Source organism: Hypomesus nipponensis, chromosome 13 (assembly GCF_054491055.1).
Source record: "Hypomesus nipponensis isolate SF chromosome 13, ASM5449105v1, whole genome shotgun sequence".
NCBI classification, from domain to species: Eukaryota; Metazoa; Chordata; class Actinopteri; order Osmeriformes; family Osmeridae; genus Hypomesus; species Hypomesus nipponensis.
The window spans coordinates 16,088,566-16,111,164 of NC_140373.1; the positions used below are offsets into that span (position 1 = coordinate 16,088,566).

Below are 22,599 nucleotides of genomic sequence, written 5' to 3' on the forward strand. Positions count from 1 at the left end.
AACTAATATATGGAAGTTCCGGATTTTATTCTGAAAAGTTTCTGTCATCAATAAGTGGTTTCGACAGTTGGTTGGTTTCGTGAGCTAACTCCAGCAGCAGTCTTACATTACTAGGTAAGTCAAAAAATAAAACTGCCTAATTACATCATTTATTTGTCAAGATAAAGTATAGAAATGCATATTAAATGATTGAATTTTGATTCTGTGCTAATAACATGTATTTTGAAAATAAAGTTAGGCTAATGTTAGCACATTGCTAGACAGCTACCTCAGTCGACATTGCCTGGTTGCTCGTCCACGTTGCTAACATGTTTATTGGGGTGTGCTTGCCTTCGGCTAGCACAAACCATTGTAATATCACATAGATATTATTATTATTATTGGGGTGTGCTTGTCTTCGGCGAGCACAAACCATTGTTATCTCACATATATATTATTGTGAGAATGCTGTTACTATTGCTTTTCAACTTCTCAGTTCTTCCGCCGTTTTTTGACCTTTAACTAGTCCTGCATACTTTCACCGATTCCTACAATTTTTGTATCAAAACGTTCAGCTCCTTCAGGAGATGATGGCTTCTGACTTATGACTTCTGGTATTTCTCACTTTTATACTTTTTAAAGAATCAAGGTTTTTGTGCAAATTAAAAATGTAGCTCCTTCTTGATTTTTATGATTGAGCTGCTCTTTTTCTGATATTTGTGAGAATGCTGTTCAGCATTCTCACAATTGTTTTTCAACTTCTCAGTTCTTCCGCCGTTTTTTAGCCTTTAACTACTCCTGCATACTTTCACCGATTCCTACAATTTTTGTATCAACTTCTGGTATTTCTCACTTTTATACGTTTTAAATAATTAAGGTTTTTGTGCAAATAAAAATTTTAGCTCCTTCTTGATTTTTATGATATTCAACTAAATTGTCAAACAAATTCCTCTGACGTTCATATAGTTTAACTTACAGAAACAAGTTATACCTTAAAATGTAGGAAAACTTGTCCTCTTTCAGCCAATGTAACTACTAAAGAGCTCACATTTACAGATTTTCAGCTTTGAGCCTTGAAGCGAGAGCAGCCTTTCAAATTCTCTCACTAACTTCAATGGAGAGGTGGGTAAAATTTGTCAGAGAATTTCGGAAGTAGACGTGTTTTTAAACTGCCGGTAGAGTCGTATTTTCGACCGCACAGACATATAAAGGACATCACTGGTTTCGGCAGAGTCTTGGGTCTCAGAATATTTTTGGGATTGGACGTATAGTTTTGCGTCTAGGTTAAAAACCCTTTCCTGCCTTACAATTCAAATATGGGTCGAAAAAGACCCATGGATCCCGCCTTAATAACTTTGCCATCCAATCACCGATTTTAATTCTGAAAACTGCCAGATACTCATGACAACTTAAGCTCAAAGCACATCTGATTGGTTAAGGGGTAACTGTCAGTCAAAAATAAATCTTTCGTCAGCAACGGCAGCCATTGTTTTCCGAGGCGGAGGCAGAGCGCATACCATGGGAGATTGCCTATTGACCTTATTCCGGAAGTCACGATGGGCGCGGCCATCCGCGTATTCTCATTTCCGGTTTAGATACTTTCCACTTTATAACGGTGCTAAAAGACAGTGTCTTTAACAGGCTCTGGTACTCATTTATGGCTAATAAAGATGCCCAGCGTCAACTGCAGTTTGTGGCTGCCATAACAGGTGGAGAAGACGGAATCAGACCCTGTATTATCATTGTTTTGACCATGGAAAGAAGAGGTCCGAGTGTTGTGGGCCGACATAATTTGCATCGACCTCCAACCAAAGTTGAGGATCTGCGTCCCTGGCTGAAGGCGCTGAATAAAAAAAAAACTGAAGTTTCCTTTTGTCTGCTCGTATTAATAAAGGGTGTAAACTAACTATATTTTAGTATGTTTTAGTGTTCTCAATTCATGATATAAGTAGATACATGATTATAACCAAACGTATGGGCATGGCTGTGAGCAAAACAATTGCTGCGGTACATCTAAATTTAATATAAAGCTTTTGAAACAACGCGGCAATCAAATTATTTCATGCGTCTTTCTAACTGCCATTAGATAGGAGGGAAGATACATATCTTGTAAGTTTTAACACGTTGCATATCGCTTGTACCAAAGCCCCTCGATGAAAAGGTTGTAACTTTTTATTATTACAGCACAATTTGTCACTCATACATTTGCAGTTTATGGCTAATAGCAGAGACCTGATGTAAAAACTAGAGCCTCAAGTAGATAAACAATAAGCTAGCTAACGTTCTATTGCTAACAGTGCTAGCTGGTCGGTTTAGAGGGGAAGTCTCAAATACATGTACTGACTGTAAAATTAATCACACGACTGAATTCTAGAGGACCTAAGCTTTCGAACAAAGTATAGCAAATGCATATGCCCTGCAGTGAAATCGTTAGAATATCTTATGTTTGTGGCTAATGTGATGCCTGCATATCGCAGCACAGCAGAGTGCAGGGCAGCAATCTGACCGGCAAACGAATTATATCAACACTTAAAAGTCGTTTTCAAGCCATCCAGTGAAATGGTGTATTGTTGACTTGTTGTAGCACACGAACATAGCACATCTTGCACAAATCCACTAAATGATTTAATATTTTAGCAGAGGGACTTCTCGGCAGTTCTCCATTGAATTGAATGATATCCCCGGTAAAGCGGAAGTGCAAATACAACGGAAGTGCAAAAAGATGAAGAAAGTGGGCGGGGCGGAATAAGGTGAATAGCGTTAGATTTACAGCTTCGAATTAAAATCGGAGACGATATTATGAGTAATGACAAGTTTGTTAATATGTGTTGTCAATATTGTCAATTAAAAGTCTATACTTTTTCCTTACGAAGAATTTGTTTGTGGGAGTGAAGAGAGTTTTTTCAGGAAAGAATGATGTGTCCGGCTTGGACGTTTGTGACAGGCAGCTATGACGGCAGTAGCACTGTTTAGCTTTGATTTGAGCAGATTTCTAAAAAACTTGGAAAAACAACATTAACTAGCTAGATTATGTACACTGTAAGCTAAATGTACATGCCTTGCTTGGCCAATTCGGTCGATTGTGGAAGAATCTCGAACGTTTTTTAGTTATCAAAAGGAGTATCCAGCCACAGCACTATCCCAGCTAACACAGTTACGTTGCCCTTACGTTGCCGCAACGTCACTCGTTGACCAAACATACGTTGCCGCAACGTCTTTGGCGACGTTGCGGGACCGTGCATCTGTGGGGCGCCAGTAGGTTGCCGCAACGTGATCTTGTGACGTTGCCAGTCCGTAACCGCAACGTCCTAGCAACGTAACTGGCACTTTGTTTGAAATAAAATGACTGAATGTTACATGGAAATGCTGCCTTGTTTATGATTAGCTTGAGTTAGGCAACACACCACACAAACATAGTCCTCCTGAAGTTGGCTATGTAGCCTATTATACAAGAACAAGTAGCATTTGGGGCAAATGAGGTTACAGACTGACAACGTCACAAAACAACGTTGCAAGGAGGTCGCGGTTACCGACTGGCAACGTCGGAAAATAACGTTGCGACGACGTCGCGGTTACGGACTGGCAACGTCGGAAAGTTACGTTGCTAGGAGGTTGCGGTTACGGACTGGCAACGTCGGAAAATAACGTTGCCAGTCCGTAACCGCAACCTCCTAGCAACGTAACTTTCCGACGTTGCCAGTCCGTAACCGCAACGTCCTAGCAACGTAACTGGCACTTTGTTTGAAACGTCGTCGCAACATTATTTTCCGACGTTGCCAGTCGGTAACCGCGACCTCCTTGCAACGTTGTTTTGTGACGTTGTCAGTCCGTAACCGCAACGTCGTGGCAACGTTATTTTCCGACGTTGCCAGTCGGTAACCGCAACCTCCTAGCAACGTAATTTTCCGACGTTGCCAGTCCGTAACTGCGACGTTAATTACTAACCTATATTTCTCAGTTATTTTGCGTATATTGGGGCGGTTCATATGCAGACCTCATTTGCCCCAAATGCTACTTGTTCTTGTATAATAGGCTACATAGCCAACTTCAGGAGGACTATGTTTGTGTGGTGTGTTGCCTAACTCAAGCTAATCATAAACAAGGCAGCATTTCCATGTAACATTCAGTCATTTTATTTCAAACAAAGTGCCAGTGAATACAGTGAATGAAACAGTGAATGAACATCTTCTGCCAGTCCCCGCTACAGGTCCTGTCTGTTGGCCCTGACAATGAAGCACAAAATAAGTTAGTGTCCTATCAACATAATTGCACATATGAAAGGGGCTATACAAGTCATAAAAAAAATCACATCTAGAATAATATACATAATCAAAAAAATATTATGGATTTCTAGTTTTTGGTCACATAGCCATGTGAAAGGTTGGATTGGGAAGCTGCCATCATCATTCATTCACCTGGCTTGTTTTGAATGGGCTGCCGTGGCGTGTTTGAGTGTCTACGCTGTGAGGAGCTCCACAGCCTTCTCTCCTAGTCCCGTCTTCCACTTCATCACAGCATCTGCAATTAGAAGTCATGAACTTATTGTTAGCACCAATTGGAACGTTGAACACAGCGTGTAAGCCATAGTTCACAACATCTCAAAACACCTACCACTTTTTCGTAACTCCAGCACCTTAAGGCGCTCCTCAAAGTCTTGGAGTTCAGCCTGTGTTTGGGCCACCTGTAGGTCCATCACTGGCACCTCTTCAGCATGTTTGCCCTGTCGTCGCCTGAATAGGAGAGCCTCTCGCTGGTTCTCCTCCAATGTCTCCATCTTCTGGAACATAACCTGTAATGTGTCTGTCAGTAAAGACAAGTAAAACAAGTTTACAAGAGTTAACATGATTGGCACACACTGTGGTTCTTCTAGATTAGCTGTAACATTGATGTAAATAACACATGTTACCTTGAATGGCTGTATACAAAGCATTTGTAAGACAACATTAGTTGTTTTGACAAATATGTATCCCCCTGCCACGATCAGAACAACTTAAGTATGCCTTACAATGAGTTGGCAATGCTATTGAGAAGCTTTGAGTGTCTTATATTTGCACTTGCCTGGCTGCCAGCTGTTTTCCTGGACCCCATATGGGTTCTCCTCTACCAGACCAGAGTTGACACCTAGGAGTCAGGTGATGCAAAAGTTTTAAGTCATGCTTTTGCTTCAAAACATAGCCTTTAGGGTTGCCATGGTTCATACAATTATTGTCACTGTTAAAAACGGTCATTCATTACTTTACCATAATTTCCCAGGGACACAGTGCTAGGCCGTGTGACGGTGGTAGGATACTCTGTACAGAAATGAAAGTGGAATGTAGTTTAAGTACATAGTATTAGCATTTTGATATAAATATAAAATGATCAGCATCGCACATGTGTGATCGTTCGAAAGCAGGGCCCCACACAGCGTAGCGTCTGAACATTCTGAACATTACAACCGACTATTTTCCGAAAGACAAACAATGTGACAAACACTATAGTATGGCTTCAAAATTTACAATTAGTAGGCTAACAAGTAACACTAGCAGGTAGGAGCATTGCTACAAGTATTATGCTAGGTTGCTATACGGAAGCTAATAAAAGCTACCTAGCTGCCGTTTTGGAAAAAACTCACTCGTGGAAGCTCGGGAAAAACTCACGCATCTTAAGGTTAAAACGAATAAACTTATCCAAAAACAGATGGCATGTACAAATTGGAAGAATTAGTGACATGATACTTTTATAGACGCCATTGCTGTGCCGACTGATCAAAACGTGATCAGCCACGCGCTATCTCCACACAGTCTTCCAGGGCTAAATAAACTATTTTCGGACAAGGTTTTTGCTAGTTCTGAACGTTTATTTTTACTGATTCTTTTGTGGGTGATTTGTGAGACGCTAAACTTTGTATGTATTTTCAGTATTTAACTTTCTGGAGGGTTTAGCATAACTCTACAGTACATTATACTAGCTTTACTACTAGCTAGTAGCTAGCGAAATCCTAACGTAAACAACGTTAATCTGAAACAGATAACCAGGCTTAATAGCCTAAATTTCAAACCTATACGTAATAGCATCCTCCATCCGATTTCAGAAAATATGTTTATATATTTAAATCTATTTCTGTAAAGAAACTCACCTTTGAAGTAGCTAATTTCCAGTTGAAATCCATGCATTCAGTTGCAAACTCTTCTCTGAAATCCCAGTTTCAGAGATGCGTTGAAATGGGCATGCGCAAAGTCGTTGCTCAGGGACAGACTGAGCAAACCTAGGTTTGCTAAGGAAGAATTGTAATATTCTGTGATGACTCATGTCTTTGGAAATACAACTTGAGAATCGCTTGCCTTTTGGTCACATTTAACAATTTTGTATTACAAATAGTGCTGTCAAACGATTAAAATATTTAATCGCGATTAATCGCATTAATGTGATAGTTAACTTGCGATTAATCACAATTAATCGCACATTTTTATCTATTCTAAATGTCCCTGATTTCTTTTTGTCCCAATCTTTTTTCAAATTTTAATGCTCTTATCAACATAGAAAAGTGGTTCGGATTGCTTTGTGCAAATATTTTTTTTATTGAAAACAACATTGCAATCGCCTGGCTTTGACGAGGGGGCAGAGAATTCGCATCAGCTGTGTGCTTGGCCATCAAGTGGTATTTCAGACTGGACGTGCTGCGATGATAGCTCAGTTTACAACGACAAAACACACAGATCACTGGTCTTGTCAATAGAACCATTTGGCAACTTTTTAAAAGCAAACTTTCCATTCAGAATCTTATTGGCATCCATTTCGGCATCTCGCGCTCGTCATCCACTCAAAACGTAACGTTAGCCTACTACCAGAGAATGTCTAATATCCGTAAACGGGCTCTGCTACTACTCTTTAGCCAGCTCGCAAGCCAAACGAGTGTTTGGCGTGCCTGTTGTTTTGTTTCCGGTCTAGCTAGATCCGGTGTGGTGTTGTAGTTTTTCTAACGTCGGTAGTTGTTGCAACAGCATGTGAAAAAAACTACAAAGTTTGCTAGGCCAAAAAGAGCGTTAATCGCGCGATAAAATAATTGACGCCGTTAATTTGGGTTTGCGTTAACGCCGTTAATAACGCGTTAAACTGACAGCACTAATTACAAAATTATTGCAGCTCAGATTTGCATTGTGTGTCATACAGCTTTGGTGTGCTGGACAAAGAATGTTTGCTTAATCATGTTACACATCACACATTGATTGCTTTTGTACATGTAAATGATGAAATACTTATATTTTAATATAGGCCTAAGGCTAAGAATATAAGAATTATATTCAAAATCCAGTCTTTTATTTATTAAAGCTATGTTCCTGCATATGAGAAAATTGATGACCATGCTGGGGCTGAGCTGCACATGAATTACATACATTGTCTACATTTATACGTGCTGGGTGCAACATCTAATATTGTGTGATTGAAATTCATGTAGACTATGGTTAAATTACAAAAGTGTCAAAACTGAGAGCAATCCAGTGTGATCTCTCCATGATAAACCACTGCACTTGAGATCCGTTGTCCTGCGACCAAAGAGCGACTTAACGGCAACTTAACCCATGGTGCCAAAATGAATAAATACAACCGACCAAGGTACGACGTCGCGGCAACGTTGCCCACGGACCTATAAATGACGTTACCAGCCGACCAAGGTACAACGTCGCGGCAATGTTGTCCATTGGACCAAAAAATAACGTAACCAGCCGACCAAGGTACGACGTCGCGGCAACGTTGTCCATGGACCTAAAAATGACGTTACCAGCCGACCAAGGTACGACGTCGCGGCAACGTTGCCCACGGACCTAAAAATGACGTTACCAGCCGACCAAGGTACGACGTCGCGACAACGTTGTCCAAGGGACCAACTGGCAACATTCCCTTTATAACGTTGCCACAACGTTGCCACGACGTTGCCAGAAGGTAACGTCGCGGGTTACCAACTGAGCACCTACAGGCAACGTTGCCGCAACGTCATGTGTTAGCTGGGCTATAGCTATATAGTAGTAGCTATAGCTACTTTTGGGGGAGGATAATTCCGGTTTCCCCTATGTCTCCACTAGTCACTAGAATGGTCATAACTTTTAATCAAAATAGGATATTTCTAATCTGTTTTCTGTTCTACATTGCCCACAGATTTGTGGATATTCCACCTGCTCAAAGTTTTTCTCCATCTTGTAATTAAAGTGGTTAAAAATTAAGTTGTCTGATGAGGTATGGTGGATGGAGAAGTTTTGGGAAAAAATGGCTGCCTGAAACCACCTTGATAAAATATGATTTGCCTTAAGTAATCATATATTTATTCACATCATAAAAATCCCCTAGTTCTCCTCTTCAATATGGTATAAGAAGTTAACATGTTTGAGGTGTGGATGCTAGGTAAATATTGGTTATTCTCTGCCCTCAGCGTGTTAGCAATCATCGCTGCACCATCACCGTTGCAACCAAACCAACAAGCACCATGAAAGCAGAATTGGGTAACGTTTTGGAAACTGCAGCTAGAGTCGTATTTCTGACCGCAGAGACATATAAAGGACATGTCTGGTTTCGGAGGAGTCTTGGGTCTAATTTTTGGGGGATTGGACGTATAGGTTTGCATGTAGGTTAACTTGTTTGAGGTGTGGATGCTAGCTAAATGTGTCATTCTCTCTGCCCAGCTCGTTAGCGAGTACAGCTGCTCCATTGCCGTGGCAACCAAACAGACACGCACCATGAAAGCAGAATTGGGTAACGTTTTGGAAACTGCAAAAAGAGTTGTATTTTTGACCGCACAGACACATTAAGGATATCAATGGCTTCGGCAGTCTTAGGACGTATAGTTTTGCATCTAGGTTAACTTGTTTGAGTGGATGCTAGGCAAATTTCTGTTATTCTCGACGAACCAATAAAGTTCATCATTCATCAAACCCGATTACTAGCAATTGTCGGTTTATGCCAATAATACAATTACTCCGTTTACATGTGTAATTAGTTCAGTCAAGACAATCACATATTAGATTTGAGCATTTATTGTTACATGAAATGGACATGTAGATTTACTTTGGCGGAGTGGATGATCTAAGGCAGCGGTCCTCAACCTTTTTTGCGCCACGGACCGGTTTAATGTTGCAATATTTTCACGGACCGGCCTTTAAGGCGTGGCGCATAAATACATAAAATAAAATGATACGACCGGCATACAAACGGTGGCATTTTCTAAATACAATAATAAACGTGAATCCACTGTGTACTCTTATGCAACTTTATTAGCAGCGGCCTCGTAACATCGTGCCAGCAACATAACATGAATCCTCTCTGCCCTTATTATGTCCATGTCTCTGCGGCTCTGCCCCGCTCTGCCCCAAACACTCTCTGGTCGCTATGGTAACATTTAAACATGCCTTCAAAATAAGACGCAACACAAAAACAAATATTTAAAGTGCTTTTTTTTTTAAATAAAACTGAAATAATGTAATTGTTTATTCTTTCTCTGCGGACCGGTACCAAATGACCCACGGACCGGTACCGGTCCGCGGCCCGGGGGTTGGGGACCGCTGATCTAAGGGAAGCACTCCCTGCCTCCTCGATGCAACACATACATACATGACATATGAGGCAGGGAGCAATAGAGATATAATCCCCCTGTTGGATAGACATAGCATGGGGGACAGCATGGGGGAGAAGGGGACGGTGGAGGGTGGCAGCAGCACTGATCATACAACGACCGGGGTGAGTGTGTGCATATCCGCGCGTCTTAGACGCCTTATTGGACGTGGCCCAATGGATATGTGCTGCTAACATGGGTGTGGTAAGTAAGGAGTAAGGTCGGTGGAGTAAGACGCCTTACGTCCCCGATCACTGATTGACGCGCGCTGCCCAATTGCCCTGCCAGAACTAGCTGCGCTTATTTATGCGATTACTCAATAAACACGTCTACATGATTCTTTTGTATTAATTGTTGTATGCTCCACGGACGAAACTTGCACCATCATCCTTCTACAACAAAGTGTTGCCGTGTCTTCTTGTATTGGCCCTACTGCTGTGTTTGAATCCTACTAAGAAAGCCGAGTAAATGCACTCAATGGTATGGCTATAATTTCAGCTGATAAAACGATAATATTCTTGTTACAACTAGCTAGCCTACTTCTTCTCCTGTTTAACAGTTCAGCTTTTAGCTTCTCCCGCATTGTAGGCTATTTTCACTCTTAGCTTTGTTAGATCATGCAGTTCAGCTTCCACACTGCCTCTTTTGTGTGACTCACACATTTTTGAAATTCATTTCAGCTTTCAGCTTGCGGGTATTTTCTAATTTCTGTATTTTCATCAATAAAAATAAAAAAATATTAAAAAAAAACGTTCAGCTCCTTCAGGAGATGTGTGCTATGTGTTTTGGTATTTCTCCCTTTTATACTTAAAACATTTAAAGTTTTTTTTGCAAATTATTCTCCCTTTAAAAGTAATGGTAAGTCCTTTCAAATCATTAAAAAGCTTCCTCCTCTTTCAAACTTAACTACTTCAGCATACTTTCAGTCTTCCTCTTTCAAACTTAACTACTTCAGCATACTTTCAGATAGAGACACCATTCAACCTTTAAAAGGTTCACAAGACATTCAGCTTATAACTTTCTACAAAATTTTCACTATTTTCAGCTTTTTTAGCATGGTCAGCTATCCCCATTCAGGTTTTCAGCATTCTCACTGCTGTTTCGCAGGAACAGCTTTTTCTAGTTAGTATTCTTTTTGCCCCCCTAAAACTTTGTCAATATTTGGACTACATAGACAACCTAGGTGTCAAAAGTTTAGTCTTGGTAGAGATTGAGTTGCTTGTATTTGGATTTACGTTCCGTTGCACAGTTTAGGAGGTTACAACGTTTTTGTGGGGACAAAGTGCCTTTTGTCGACGAAGGGTAATCTGTGCTAGCTACGTCACCACGTCAACACACGTTAGCAACGACGCATGGATACAACGTGATAGACTTTCTAGCTCGCAAATTGGAGCTTGGATTACGAGTGAAAAATACCACCCCAAAAAAATCACAACCATTTGGCTTTGTAGAGAAAGCGATTTCGAGTGGAACTGCAATCTCGCATTTTTGAATTAGGTCGTAACAGTCTTTACTGCCTGAAATTTGAGGCGGCAGCCATGATACAAAGCGTCATTGTAGTATTTTTTTTAGCTAATTTTCTAGTTCCATTTTACACCAAAAAACAGAAAGAGGGAAATGTTATGATGATATGACTATTGTGAAAACAGCCAGGTGGTGAGATTTTAATATAGTTGCTGTAAAAACGTTGATTTGTTTGCTACATGAGAGCCTGTCAGCCTCCATTGACGATTGCGGAAGTAACAACAGTGTTGACACTCAGTCAACTGATGATCTGCGTCTGGTGAGTATTTTCTTAATTTCGTACCAGGGTCAATTCTACATCTAAATGGACAGCAGTGTTTTAAAGATATGGCGATTGCGAAGACAGCCAGCGGGTCAGCATAGTTTGTTATTTGTGTAAAACTTTGAATTTGAGTGAGACCGCGTCTTGTTTTGACGTTAGCCCTCAAAGTCACAGACTCGGCTTGCCCACTGGCAGTGTAGTAGTAGGCTACAGTACTGTTTTCAATGCCACAGCTATGGATAAACTTTATTATGTCTTATTACACGGCTGTTCTTAATGCTGTAGAATGCTCCATTCACTTGAATGGGGCTTCCCAACGTTCTGCGGTGAACAATTTTATCATATTTGACCGTTGCTATGCATATTTGACCGCTGTCAAGGGAAGTGGCCTTTTTGCCTCGGATTCACGTCTTTCGTAGCACTCCGCAAGTTGTCCGGTGACTTTTCAACCCCAGCGTACTCGTTGTTGCTTAGCGACGTCAGTTGATTTGAAGCCCAAAATAATGCTCAAAGTCTATGACGTTCAACGTCTTTGGTGAACTATTTCTCTGCTGATCATCAATACGAATGGTAAATACATTGTAAAAAGACACACTGTGTTAAGTTATTTTTGTTGGCAAGTAGCCGTGTAATAAGCGGTCTAATGTAAAGAACGCCCATCATTATCGGGGAAATAAACCCCTTCAGCTTCGCGTCGCATTATCCCTTACAAAAGAAACGTTCTAATTTCCTGCGCTTTCAAACAATCAGTGGAGTGTGGATAGCAACGGCAGCTAGCTTGCCTCTAGCAAACTGCTTTTGAATTAGCCATGTCCCCCTAAATTAACATCAAACTTATTTACCTTTTGGGGGGGTTATTTTCAGTTAGCAGACAGTACTATTTGAATCGCAATTCCATCTGAAATACTGCCAGTGACAACGTTATTACAGTAGCTTGTTTCAAAGGGAGTTCCTTGTTTCAAAGGGTGTTCTTAATGAATTATGCAATATGAGTAGGCTAAATGCTTAAAAATATCACTAGAAGGGAAAACGGACCCACCTGCAACTGAAGCAAGCAAGCACACCCTACAATTTCCCCAGAAATTGTACCCTCTGTAGTTTTCTATTTATGATCTTTCTTGTAGTTCACAGTCCAGAGGATGATATCCACCGCTATTGTGTTCGGCGCACCAGGAGCATGACCCTCTGCCGAAAACTAAATGACTGCCATCATTGGGGCAATTGTGATTTAACCTTTGTATTTGTTCATGTCATGCCATGGAAACAGTGCTCTAATTTAAAATAATGTTACAATTTACAGACTGAAGTGTCATGTTTTTCTTAGTAACATAATCCAAGCTTGTGTTTATTGCATGGAAAAGGTAATGAACAGTTTAAAATAATATGGTAAGAGACTGGTAACGCCATGGAAACAAACACTGCTTCCTTTTACAGTCCAATTTCAGATTACTTACTGAGTACATAGCCATGTTTTACTTGGTATCGCCATGGAACTTAAAGTACAAGTTCATACTAAGGGTAACATTGACAAAGTGGTATTCGCTCACAAAGAATATGGTAAGAAGCTGGTAAAACCATGGAAACAAACACGGCTTCCTTTTACAGTCCAGTTTCAGATTACTTACTGAGTAAATAGTCCAAACATGCGTAGGAACATACCCAGTATCCAAGAAGATTTACCATGATAGAAGAGGAAAACTCTTCCCGCGGAGGTAGGTATACCAGCCAAGTAAATGAGGCCATCATCGATAAATGTATCTGAAAAGGTATTTTATTGGAAAGTACTATGTTATATTCTCATTAGACGTGGACTGTTACCGACATTAACCTTAGGTAACTGCAGGGTAATAGTAGAGTATTTTTTTTGTAATTCTGCTGGAGCTTGGCCGTCTTTACCTACTTAGTAGCAGTGGTATTTACCCAATAACACATTATAATTTACCATATATATCTCCTGTAGATACCAACTTACTACCAGCGGTATTTAAATAGTAATATTTATAAGTTTCCAGGTAAATACTTGTCTTCTGTCTTTACCTAATTAGGACCAGTAAAAATTACCCAGTAATAACCAGCACGTTAGTAAATAGTTAATGGGTAAATACTTCAAATTATCGCTGTATTTACCACTTTGGTACCAATCGGTAATACCCAATAATACATAAAACATACCCAGTAATGACCAGCACGTTAGTATTTAGTTAATGGGTAAATACTTCGAATTATCTAGGTATTTACCACCTTGGTACCAATCGGTAATACCCAATAAAACACAAAACATACCCTTTACTTTCTATGTAAATTCCTAGTACTTAAGGGACTGTAAAAGGAAGGGTTACCAAATCATTATGACATTTGAGATTTCTACAGTGAAAAACAAAACTTGTAGATATTGCTGGTTGGTCTTGGACCTTTGTTGACGTGTCTGGCTCTGGCACACACCTTCTTGTAGTACCCTTCTGAAGCCAGGATAACATAACAACTTACAAACTCCTCACACACTCTTTTTGAGTTTCTAGGTTCTCAGCAGTGAAAAATGTGTTATGCCCTTACGCAGGCATCAGACAGCTTTTTTGAACTAGCGTCCGTGGAGAAGCGAACTTCTGATAGGGTGGGCCGACTGCTTGCCTCTACATGATTCGTCAAGATCTTAGGTAAGTCACGTAGTTCTAGTGCCCTCTGGGTAGTGTAGTTTATGCAACGTTAGGGTCATTACCAATCCCTCTGACATTGACGCCTTCTCTGTCAGTGGTAGAGTACGGGGCCGGCTACATGCGAGAAGTAGCGGTACACAGGAAAAAGTGCAGGTACGATTTAAGTTCATTTGAATTAGTTTTGCAAACACACAATACAGTTTAAGTTAGTGTTTGTTTTTTGTGAAGTGTCTTTTATTTCATTTCTTAAGTTTTTAAATTCTCTATAATTATTATAACCTTGACATTAGGGGTACCGCAAAAAAGAAATTGTTCAACACACAAACCACGGTTCGGTTTTTACATGTAAACCGCGGTTTTTCGGATCTACGAGAAAACACAACCTAACACCCTTTGTCCTTCCCCTTTCCCGTAACCTTTCCCGGAGAGTACCTGTCCAATGAACTGTCAGTATATCAATGACGAGTCACGTACTGGAGAGCAGTGTTGCCAACTTAGCAACTTTCTCGCTATATCTGGTAGTGCTGGGCATTTCTGCTCTTTTTCGTGAGCAAGCCCCTTCGACTCAACTCACTGAAAAGAGCCGGCTCTTTTGGCTCCCAAACGGCTCCTTAAATGTTTTAACTATAACTTTGACTATGATAGGTGGGAAAACAGTTCTAATTAAATTATTACTCATAACCAGGGGCATAGCCCCTAAGGATTTGTTCTAAGGCCTACCCAAAAACGAAAAAATCTCTGAAAAATTATGCTCCGGGTGCACATCGCAAAGTAAATAAGTCGAAAAAAATGGAACCTCTTTTTTGCCTCAAATTGAACCATGCCACGTGACACGTTCAAAGCACGCGTCTAAATAAACGTGTGCTTTTTGAGACCCATCTCCTTCTAATTATTCATGTCTATGAAAATCTATTATGCATTGCACATTAAATCTTTTTTTGGTACTGAAGCTGTAACCATAATTACTGCCAAATCATTCTGAAGCCCTATACTCTTATACTAATAATTATCAATTGGAGTATTCATGGAAAAAAAAGAAAAAGCTACTTGAGAATTTGAAGGTTATACGGTCAAACTGACTGAAGAATGAAATAATGACGTGAAAAAATGAAGATAGCGTAGCTCATTGGCTGGTCAGTTCCCATGATGCAAGGCGGTAAATAGTGTTAAAATTTGCTGATAAGTTTGAGGTTTGTTCGAAATACAAATGTAACTTAATGAATTTAGTTTTTTAAATGTGTCTGCTTAGAATGTAGTGTTTTGTTGCGTGATAATTGTCATTGTTGTGCTGGTTTACCATTGTAAACATGAGTTAAATGACTGTTACGTTTCATCAGAATAGCTGGATTCGTAATATGTAAATGTGTCCACAGCAAGTAGCGTCTATTAGAATCTGCAGAGTAACTTTGTGAGGGCCCCCGTTCTCGCCATGTGACGCAAAATCTGAGGCGTTTGAGGGGCTCCTAAACATTTTAATTTACTAGTAACATAATAAAATTACATAGTACTAAGTTTACTGCTTGAGGTACTTAATTGAAAGTGTACTTGAAAGTATTGCAAAGTATACTTTGAGGCTCGGGGTCGCACTACACAGGTTACTTTAGGAAGTATACTTGATGAACTGAAAGTGCACTACACAGGCTACTTTGCAGTATTAAAAAGAAAACCTTGAAATACACTAAGTGTACTTTAAAGTGTACTAAATGACCTAAATAGTGGGCCAATTCAGTTTACTTAGTACAAAAATAGTATATAAATAAGTACACTGCTAGTATACTTTAAGTAACATGATAATAGTATACTTTTTTATACTAAGTATACTTACAAAATAAACTTGAAGTATACTTGTTTTTTGTAAGGGCATGGCAGTCAAGACATTCCGACTGGGCGGTGGAGACCACTGGAAGACGCAGAACTGTAAGCAAAGCTGTATATTTATGTTTCTCTGTTCCGTTGATGTCTCTTTTCTGTGTTGGAGTTCTTTTAAGAGCTTGATGGCATCGACATCCAGTCTGATAGTCTCGGCGACGTCTTGCAAATGTGCAAACGATGTATATACGACGTTGGCCCGGTGTATGTTGTATACGTTGTGCAAGACGTTTGTGTGCTATCTGGGTATGACCGACTTTAAAATACAGAAGCCTATAGACAAGTTCATGAGCCGTTTCCGCTCTACTTCCTGAACTGCTCCCCTATATGCAGTCCACTTCCATTCTGGCGGGCTGGGTTTGTTTTGCTAGCTAGCTCCGTTGTGCCGACAAAGCACTGATATCCAGTGACAAAGAGGATATAAAGTGGTTCGGGAACGACGTGTGCGGTAGTTGGTTGCAAGCACTCGAGAAAGCACCTGAACGAGTGGTTAGATAGAGTGCTACAACCAGTTTTAAAACCTAGAATCGCCTCTAGAATCGCCTCTAGCCTGTTACAGTTATACTACAGTAGTATGCTTATTGTTTGTAAGCTTTTCAATTTTTTGGGGTGTTCCTTTGTCCTATTATTGCAGTGGATTTAATAATTATACATTGATATGTGGATATAATAATTCAAACCTTTCAAAGTGCCAATACACACATCTGTATAAGCCCGGCATGAGGTGTGTAGCCAACCGGTACTTTACCTTTAAAGCAGTCATAACCGGGTTCATAGGAAGAATAGATAGATACGTAGGCACTTCAGGCAGTGACAAGCCATATAAATAAGGGTAACAGTGTACTGCCTGTCTTGTCCTTCTGAAGTTGTTAAATTGAATAGGCTGAACATCAACATTAGGGTGACCAGACGTCCTCTTTTACCCAGACATGTCCTCTTTTTGAGACCTAAAAAATGCGTCCAGCAGGGATTCCAAAATCGTCCAGGGATTTTGCTTTGTTGGATATTCGTGCTTCTCTGGGTCTTTCACCAACTATTACGCCCTTACAAATTCAGGAAAGGGTATCTCCCTTACATTCCACCTACTTGCGCAAACTGACTGTAGAGAGAACTGTTATTTTGATCAGATAGTGCGGCATGCAATACACGACAAGCACCCCCCTCCCCTCCGCCGACACAACGAAGTGTCCTCTTTTTCAAAAACTCAAATCTGGTCACCCTAACTTATTACAAAGATTCTCTCGACCCAAATCAAAATTCTGAGCCGCTAATTTATATTTGTAATGGCGAGCTGCGATTGGAAACGAAATGAGGGTGGGGCTTGGTCAGCACACCATTTCCAGAAAGTATGTGTGTGCGTCTCGCCAAGCTCGCACGTGTCAAGTAGGTTGACCACCTGTCCCTCTTTGCGCTGTATCGCACAGCATTTTCAATATGCGACGTGCGGAACAAGGGGTAAAAATGCCGTGTGACACAACGCAAAGCGGGAGAGGTGGTCACCCTAGTGTCAAAATTATATTAGATTTAATGACACAAAGATATTGAGGCAGTGTGTACATTTACATAAATACACCCCTTTCAGCCATTTTGTATTGCATTTCTTATTCAATATGACCATTTATAAAAACATGTATTTTACACATTTGGAACAAATTTCAAGTCAATTGGATCTATGGTTCATGAGGAGAAGGGTTTTGAAGGTTGTACCAAATTTGGACAGTACAAGAAAATTCATGAGTCTGACAATATGGGTCCTTGAGGCTTTTTTGTTCCCCATGAGAAATAAATAAATAACCAATTTTCAGGCATTTTTGAGCTATTGGGCCATTTAGCGGAGAAATATAATAATAAATATAGCTGCAAGCAGCAATGCGGGTTCCTCCGCAAAATATAATAAAAATTTACATTGTAAAAGGTCAAGAGTTGGACAACAAGAGAGCAAAACTACTTCATGTTGGGTCAACTACAATAAGCTGAATGGGGATTTGAACTCATGAGCATAAGGTTACAAGGCAGCCTCTCTATCCTCTCTGCAACACACCAACTGTTGAAAATGTAAGAGTAGAAAGGGCAAAATATAAGCTTTGGTCAGCTTTGGGACAAAGGTTAAGAAGCGGTTGACTTCGTCCTTGAGGCTTTTTTGTTCCCCATGAAAAATAAGGCATGTATACCCATTTTCAGGCATTTTGGAGTAATGGGGCGCTGGGGAAATCACGTAGACTTTGGGCGTGTTTTATAGCGCCCACTATGGGCGTACATGGGCCACTAGCCATCTGGGAGTAATGAGTGACCTGTTGTATCATTGGGCCAAATTGGAAAAAATTGGGTCTAGGACTTTTTGAGCTATTGAGCCATTTAGCGGAGAAGAAAGATAATAATAAGAATACTAACAAAAACAATAGGTTCCCTCCTACCGGAAGAACCTTAATCATTGGAATACTAGCAAAAACAATAGGTTCCCTCCTACTGGAGGAACCCTAATTAAAACAGGCCGCCAAAAACAACACTAGTCCGTCCCCCCTTCCGCCTGTTCGAGCCTCCCCAAACTGGGGCCAGAGTTTAGGACTGGGCCACCCTTACTGGGAGCACAATTTGCCGGACAGGTAGCCACCTGCCTTTTAGCTGGGCCAGACTCTGTTAAGTGCTCAGTGTGTGATGGTTAAGTAACGCTCAATACAGAGACCTCACACACTAAAACGAACTTACCAGGCCACCGAACGTTAGGAGAGAAGAACTCTAACTTCGGGGCAGGAATAGGTACCGAATGCTCGACTGACCCCAACCGCCATGGACAGTGATATGTGGCACAGTCCAGGGCAGAGTAGGCTCAAAGGATTCTTGATGGTTCAGCGCTGCTCGTGGTAAAGAACTGAACCCACAATACTGAGACGATGAATGTTAACCCTCTGGGATGAAACAGCAGTCTCAAGTGCAATAGCAGACAATGAATAGACCATTGTTTTCTTTATTTAACAAACATACAATGAAGGAGAGAACCAAGTTCTTGATCCACACTGCTAGCATGCCTCTTGCTTCCTCACCACAGAGGCTTTCAGCCGGGGAAGAACTATGTGAACCTATGCTGGCACTTAGCAGTTTAGCTGCAGTAGCCACACAAAAAGAATAATCTGCCTCTGCCCTTTGCCACTACCAAGACAGCACTTGCACTTATCTCTGAACAAGCTGCAAGGGTGGGGAATATCTGCTCTTAAAGGAATATGGCATCCTCTACAGCTGAGCTGTCTCCACTGGAGACCTCACTTGGTGAAACCTGGATTGAGTTAAGGACTTGATAACCGCCTTAATTTATCAGTGGTGAAAAACTCTCAAAGTAGGATAACATCGGTTTTATTTGCCTCTGCCCCCCAACAACCAAACACCATTAAACGACTGATCTATATTTGTTTTTGTTATCACCATCAGAAAGACAGGTTGAGAGGAAGATGATGTGATTAAGCAGATACACAGAGGAATCAAAAACAGACTTTACCCAATGTGTTAAAAAGCCTGGGAAAGGTATTTAGGGAGAGCCGATGGAGTAGCAAGATTTTTTTGTACCCTCAGTCCCAACTCATGCATAATCATTACACTGCATCCCTAATTGAGGATAATCCCTGGTGTTTGCACATTCCATTTCTAAACATCACATGTGGATGGATGACAAATTGTGGGCCAGTGAAGATGCTGTGATCTGTTACACAAATTGCTTTGATTAAACACACTACCAAATCCCCTAATGGATTTGGAATGACTCAATCAATTTTGCAATACCTGAATGCAGCTGATGAGTTCTTAATGAACTTGGTTAGTCAGCATGCAGCCCAATCTCCACAAGACATTCAGGTGTAGTATGAGGTAAGACTGAGAAACAGATAATGATGTTTTTAAATCACATACCTTTTTTTTCCAGCTTCATGTAATATATATGGCCATACACATGGTGTGTATGGCCATATATACATATATATGGCCAAAGTGCCTGCTCTCTCATAGCCTGAGACTGAGGCTGTTGTGGGGACCAGCTCTGTAGGTCAGGTCTCATATACTACCACTACCTGATGTTTATGTAGGGGGTTAAATATTGTCCAAAGAACCAAAGGGAATTCCCCTATGGTTTAAAGGCCGTGCCAACTGACGTTGTGTCCTTGGGCAAGGCACTTCAACCTTCTTGCCTCAGGAGGAATGTCCCTGTACTTTCTGTAAGTTGCTCTGGATAAGAGCGTCTGCTAAATGACTAAATGTAATGTAAATGTAGAATCCCAGGTATTTGACTCTATGGGTTAAAGCAGAGCAAGAAAGGTCAAAGTGCGCTTAAATGAAATACGCATTTAATAACTTTGCAAATGAAGGAAATCAATTACCAGGCAAACATGTTACACTATAAAAGCTTTAAATCTTACCTACTCTACCATGATCATTGTAAATCACAGAGAAAGCAAGAGGTGAGCAAGGAGTAGGACAAGGGAGAACTGAGGAGAAGGTCTCAGTAGATGAAGAATCCACAGAACAAAGCATTACATTTCCCTTTATGCACAAGAACAACCAATCAGACCTCATCTTGAATGGAGAAACTCTAGACTTGAGCATATGAGAGGTGGGGGCAGGTTTGACACCCAGTATTACATTTATTTGACTGCATCAAAGGCAGTGGCCATTACTGCATGTAGATATCCTGGGAAAGGTAATCTAACACATTATAGACCAATTATTTGTTTGTAAACATTCGGGATGCGCGCGCAATGTGGGTGCAGAAAACTGGTAAAGGATAGCATTTAAAACGCCAAAAGGACCACACGGATCATACAAATAGTTAGATTTTAAAAGGCCAAAACGGTCGAGGAGGACAGCTTTTTAAGAGAGAAAGCGATTCTCCATTGATCTGTCACATCAGAAATTTGATTTGGATCACGAAAGTCCTGAAATTTGGGTGAGAATGTCGCCCGGTAGACCGCATAGTCAGGCGGCAGCCATGTCTTCACGTCATATCACAAAGTTCATAATTTTACAGTTTTACAGTCAATTCTAGCCTACATCTAAAAAGTTGAGCAGGGCAGCTTTCAAGAGATATGGGAGTTCTGCTTTTAGCCAGCTGGTCCGATTATTTTTGTGATTTGTTTAAAACTGGCAATCTGAGTGAGACTGCGTCCCTGTTTTGACGTTAGCATCAGTCAGACTCAGGTCGCTCACTGGCAGTGTGCACAATGTTGTTTTTCACTCCATTATACACCAGAAATGTCTGGAAGGACTGCCTGTTGTAGATACAAGCCTGCTGAAGCTAGCCAGCATCTTGGATTTCTTTAACCGAGCCTGTTTCATTCGTCATTTGCCTGAGAAAGCGACCTCCGTTAGTCAGCTAGTTTTGCCTGATCACTTGGTCAGGCTATTTAAAGGTATCGGGGTCAAGTGACTTTTGTGCATAGACAAGTGAAATGTAAATGTACTTGTCCAAAGGACAAGTGCCTTAAACAGTCAATGTCAAGCCCTGCAATCCAGTGGCCAGAGATATATGAAGACCTGATCGACACTCCAAGTGTAATAGACCAGGGAGAAGTTCGTCTTTTGCAACCGACATGCGCAGTTGAGCCTGCTTGACAGTCGTGTGACGTAGGGTGATAATTGGTCTATTGTTTTTCATTCTGGAGGGACAGAGGCAGGTTATGGCTGCCATCTAGTCCTTAAGTTTATTCTTTCCAGAATACATTGTGTCTCAATCTACATGTATTAATTTAGCAGATGCTTTTATCCAAAGCGACTTCCAAGAGAACTTTACAAGAGTGCATAGGTCACTGATCATAACAATGCAATCTCGTTGTTTAAGATCATTGACCTCTGCACTTTTGTAAAGCTCTCTCTTGGAAGTCGCTTTGGATAAAAGCGTCTGCTACATGAATATGTGTAAAATGTAAATGTGTATCAAACTGAAAAAAGTAACAGTTATTCAAGAGTAGCTTACAAGGTTTCACATCACATATTGTACTTACACTGCCATGGAAATTGTTACTGTAATTGCCATACATCATGGTTACTGTAACAAGAAATGTGTACAGCATAATATACTGTCATACAATAAGCACATCAAAACTAATATTATGAAAAACCTACACTAGTAGTATGAGTAACCACAGTAAGTTTCAGGCAAGTGACACTTTCCTAGTCAGAGTTAGCAGGGGGTGCATTACAGTAAGCCTGGCATGAAATGCACCCCCTTTATTGTCTGTTCTATATATCCCAGCATCAAATGACTCTTACTGTATTGTACACTGAGGGGACTAGTATGAGTGACCACGGTAATTTTCAGGCATGTGACCCTTTCATTGTCAGAGTTGCAGAAGGTGCATTTCATGGCAAGAAGGAAACACATACAGTAAGAAAGTAAAGCAAAGCTGGTGTTTCACTAGTTGTCGTCCTCACTCTCCCGCTCCTGTCTGTCTGGCCACAGATTTCATCGACATATCTGATGTTCTCCCTTGCGATGCAACAGGGAAAGAATCGATTTGCATGCCGCAACCATCCCCTACACTGATCTGCTGTGACATCATCGCAAGCAGCATCCATTGTCTGGAGCAGGGAGCTCTGGTTTTGAGCCCAATGCTCATAAACCCTCCACCTCCATGCAGAAAAAAACTCCTCGATACGATTGAGGAATGGGGAGTCAGGTGATAAGAGTACCATCAGCATTCTTGGATGGGCAGTGAACCCTGATGAGTGGGCCACAATGACAAATGTAA

The 22,599-nt window shown here is 40.8% G+C and overlaps 1 protein-coding gene across 1 annotated transcript; it reads right to left on the minus strand.

Annotated features, from left to right (window-relative positions):
• Positions 1-4,088: 4,088 nt before the first annotated feature.
• On the minus strand, positions 4,089-6,480 carry LOC146260426 (uncharacterized). The gene is made up of 6 exons (XM_084670543.1): positions 6,098-6,480; positions 5,220-5,270; positions 5,038-5,100; positions 4,591-4,779; positions 4,395-4,497; positions 4,089-4,202 (listed from the first exon to the last, which is right to left on the minus strand). The coding sequence occupies exons 1-5, from the start codon at positions 6,132-6,134 to the stop codon at positions 4,436-4,438; spliced, it is 402 nt and encodes a 133-aa protein (XP_084526669.1). The 5' UTR covers positions 6,135-6,480; the 3' UTR covers positions 4,089-4,202; positions 4,395-4,435.
• Positions 6,481-22,599: the final 16,119 nt, after the last annotated feature.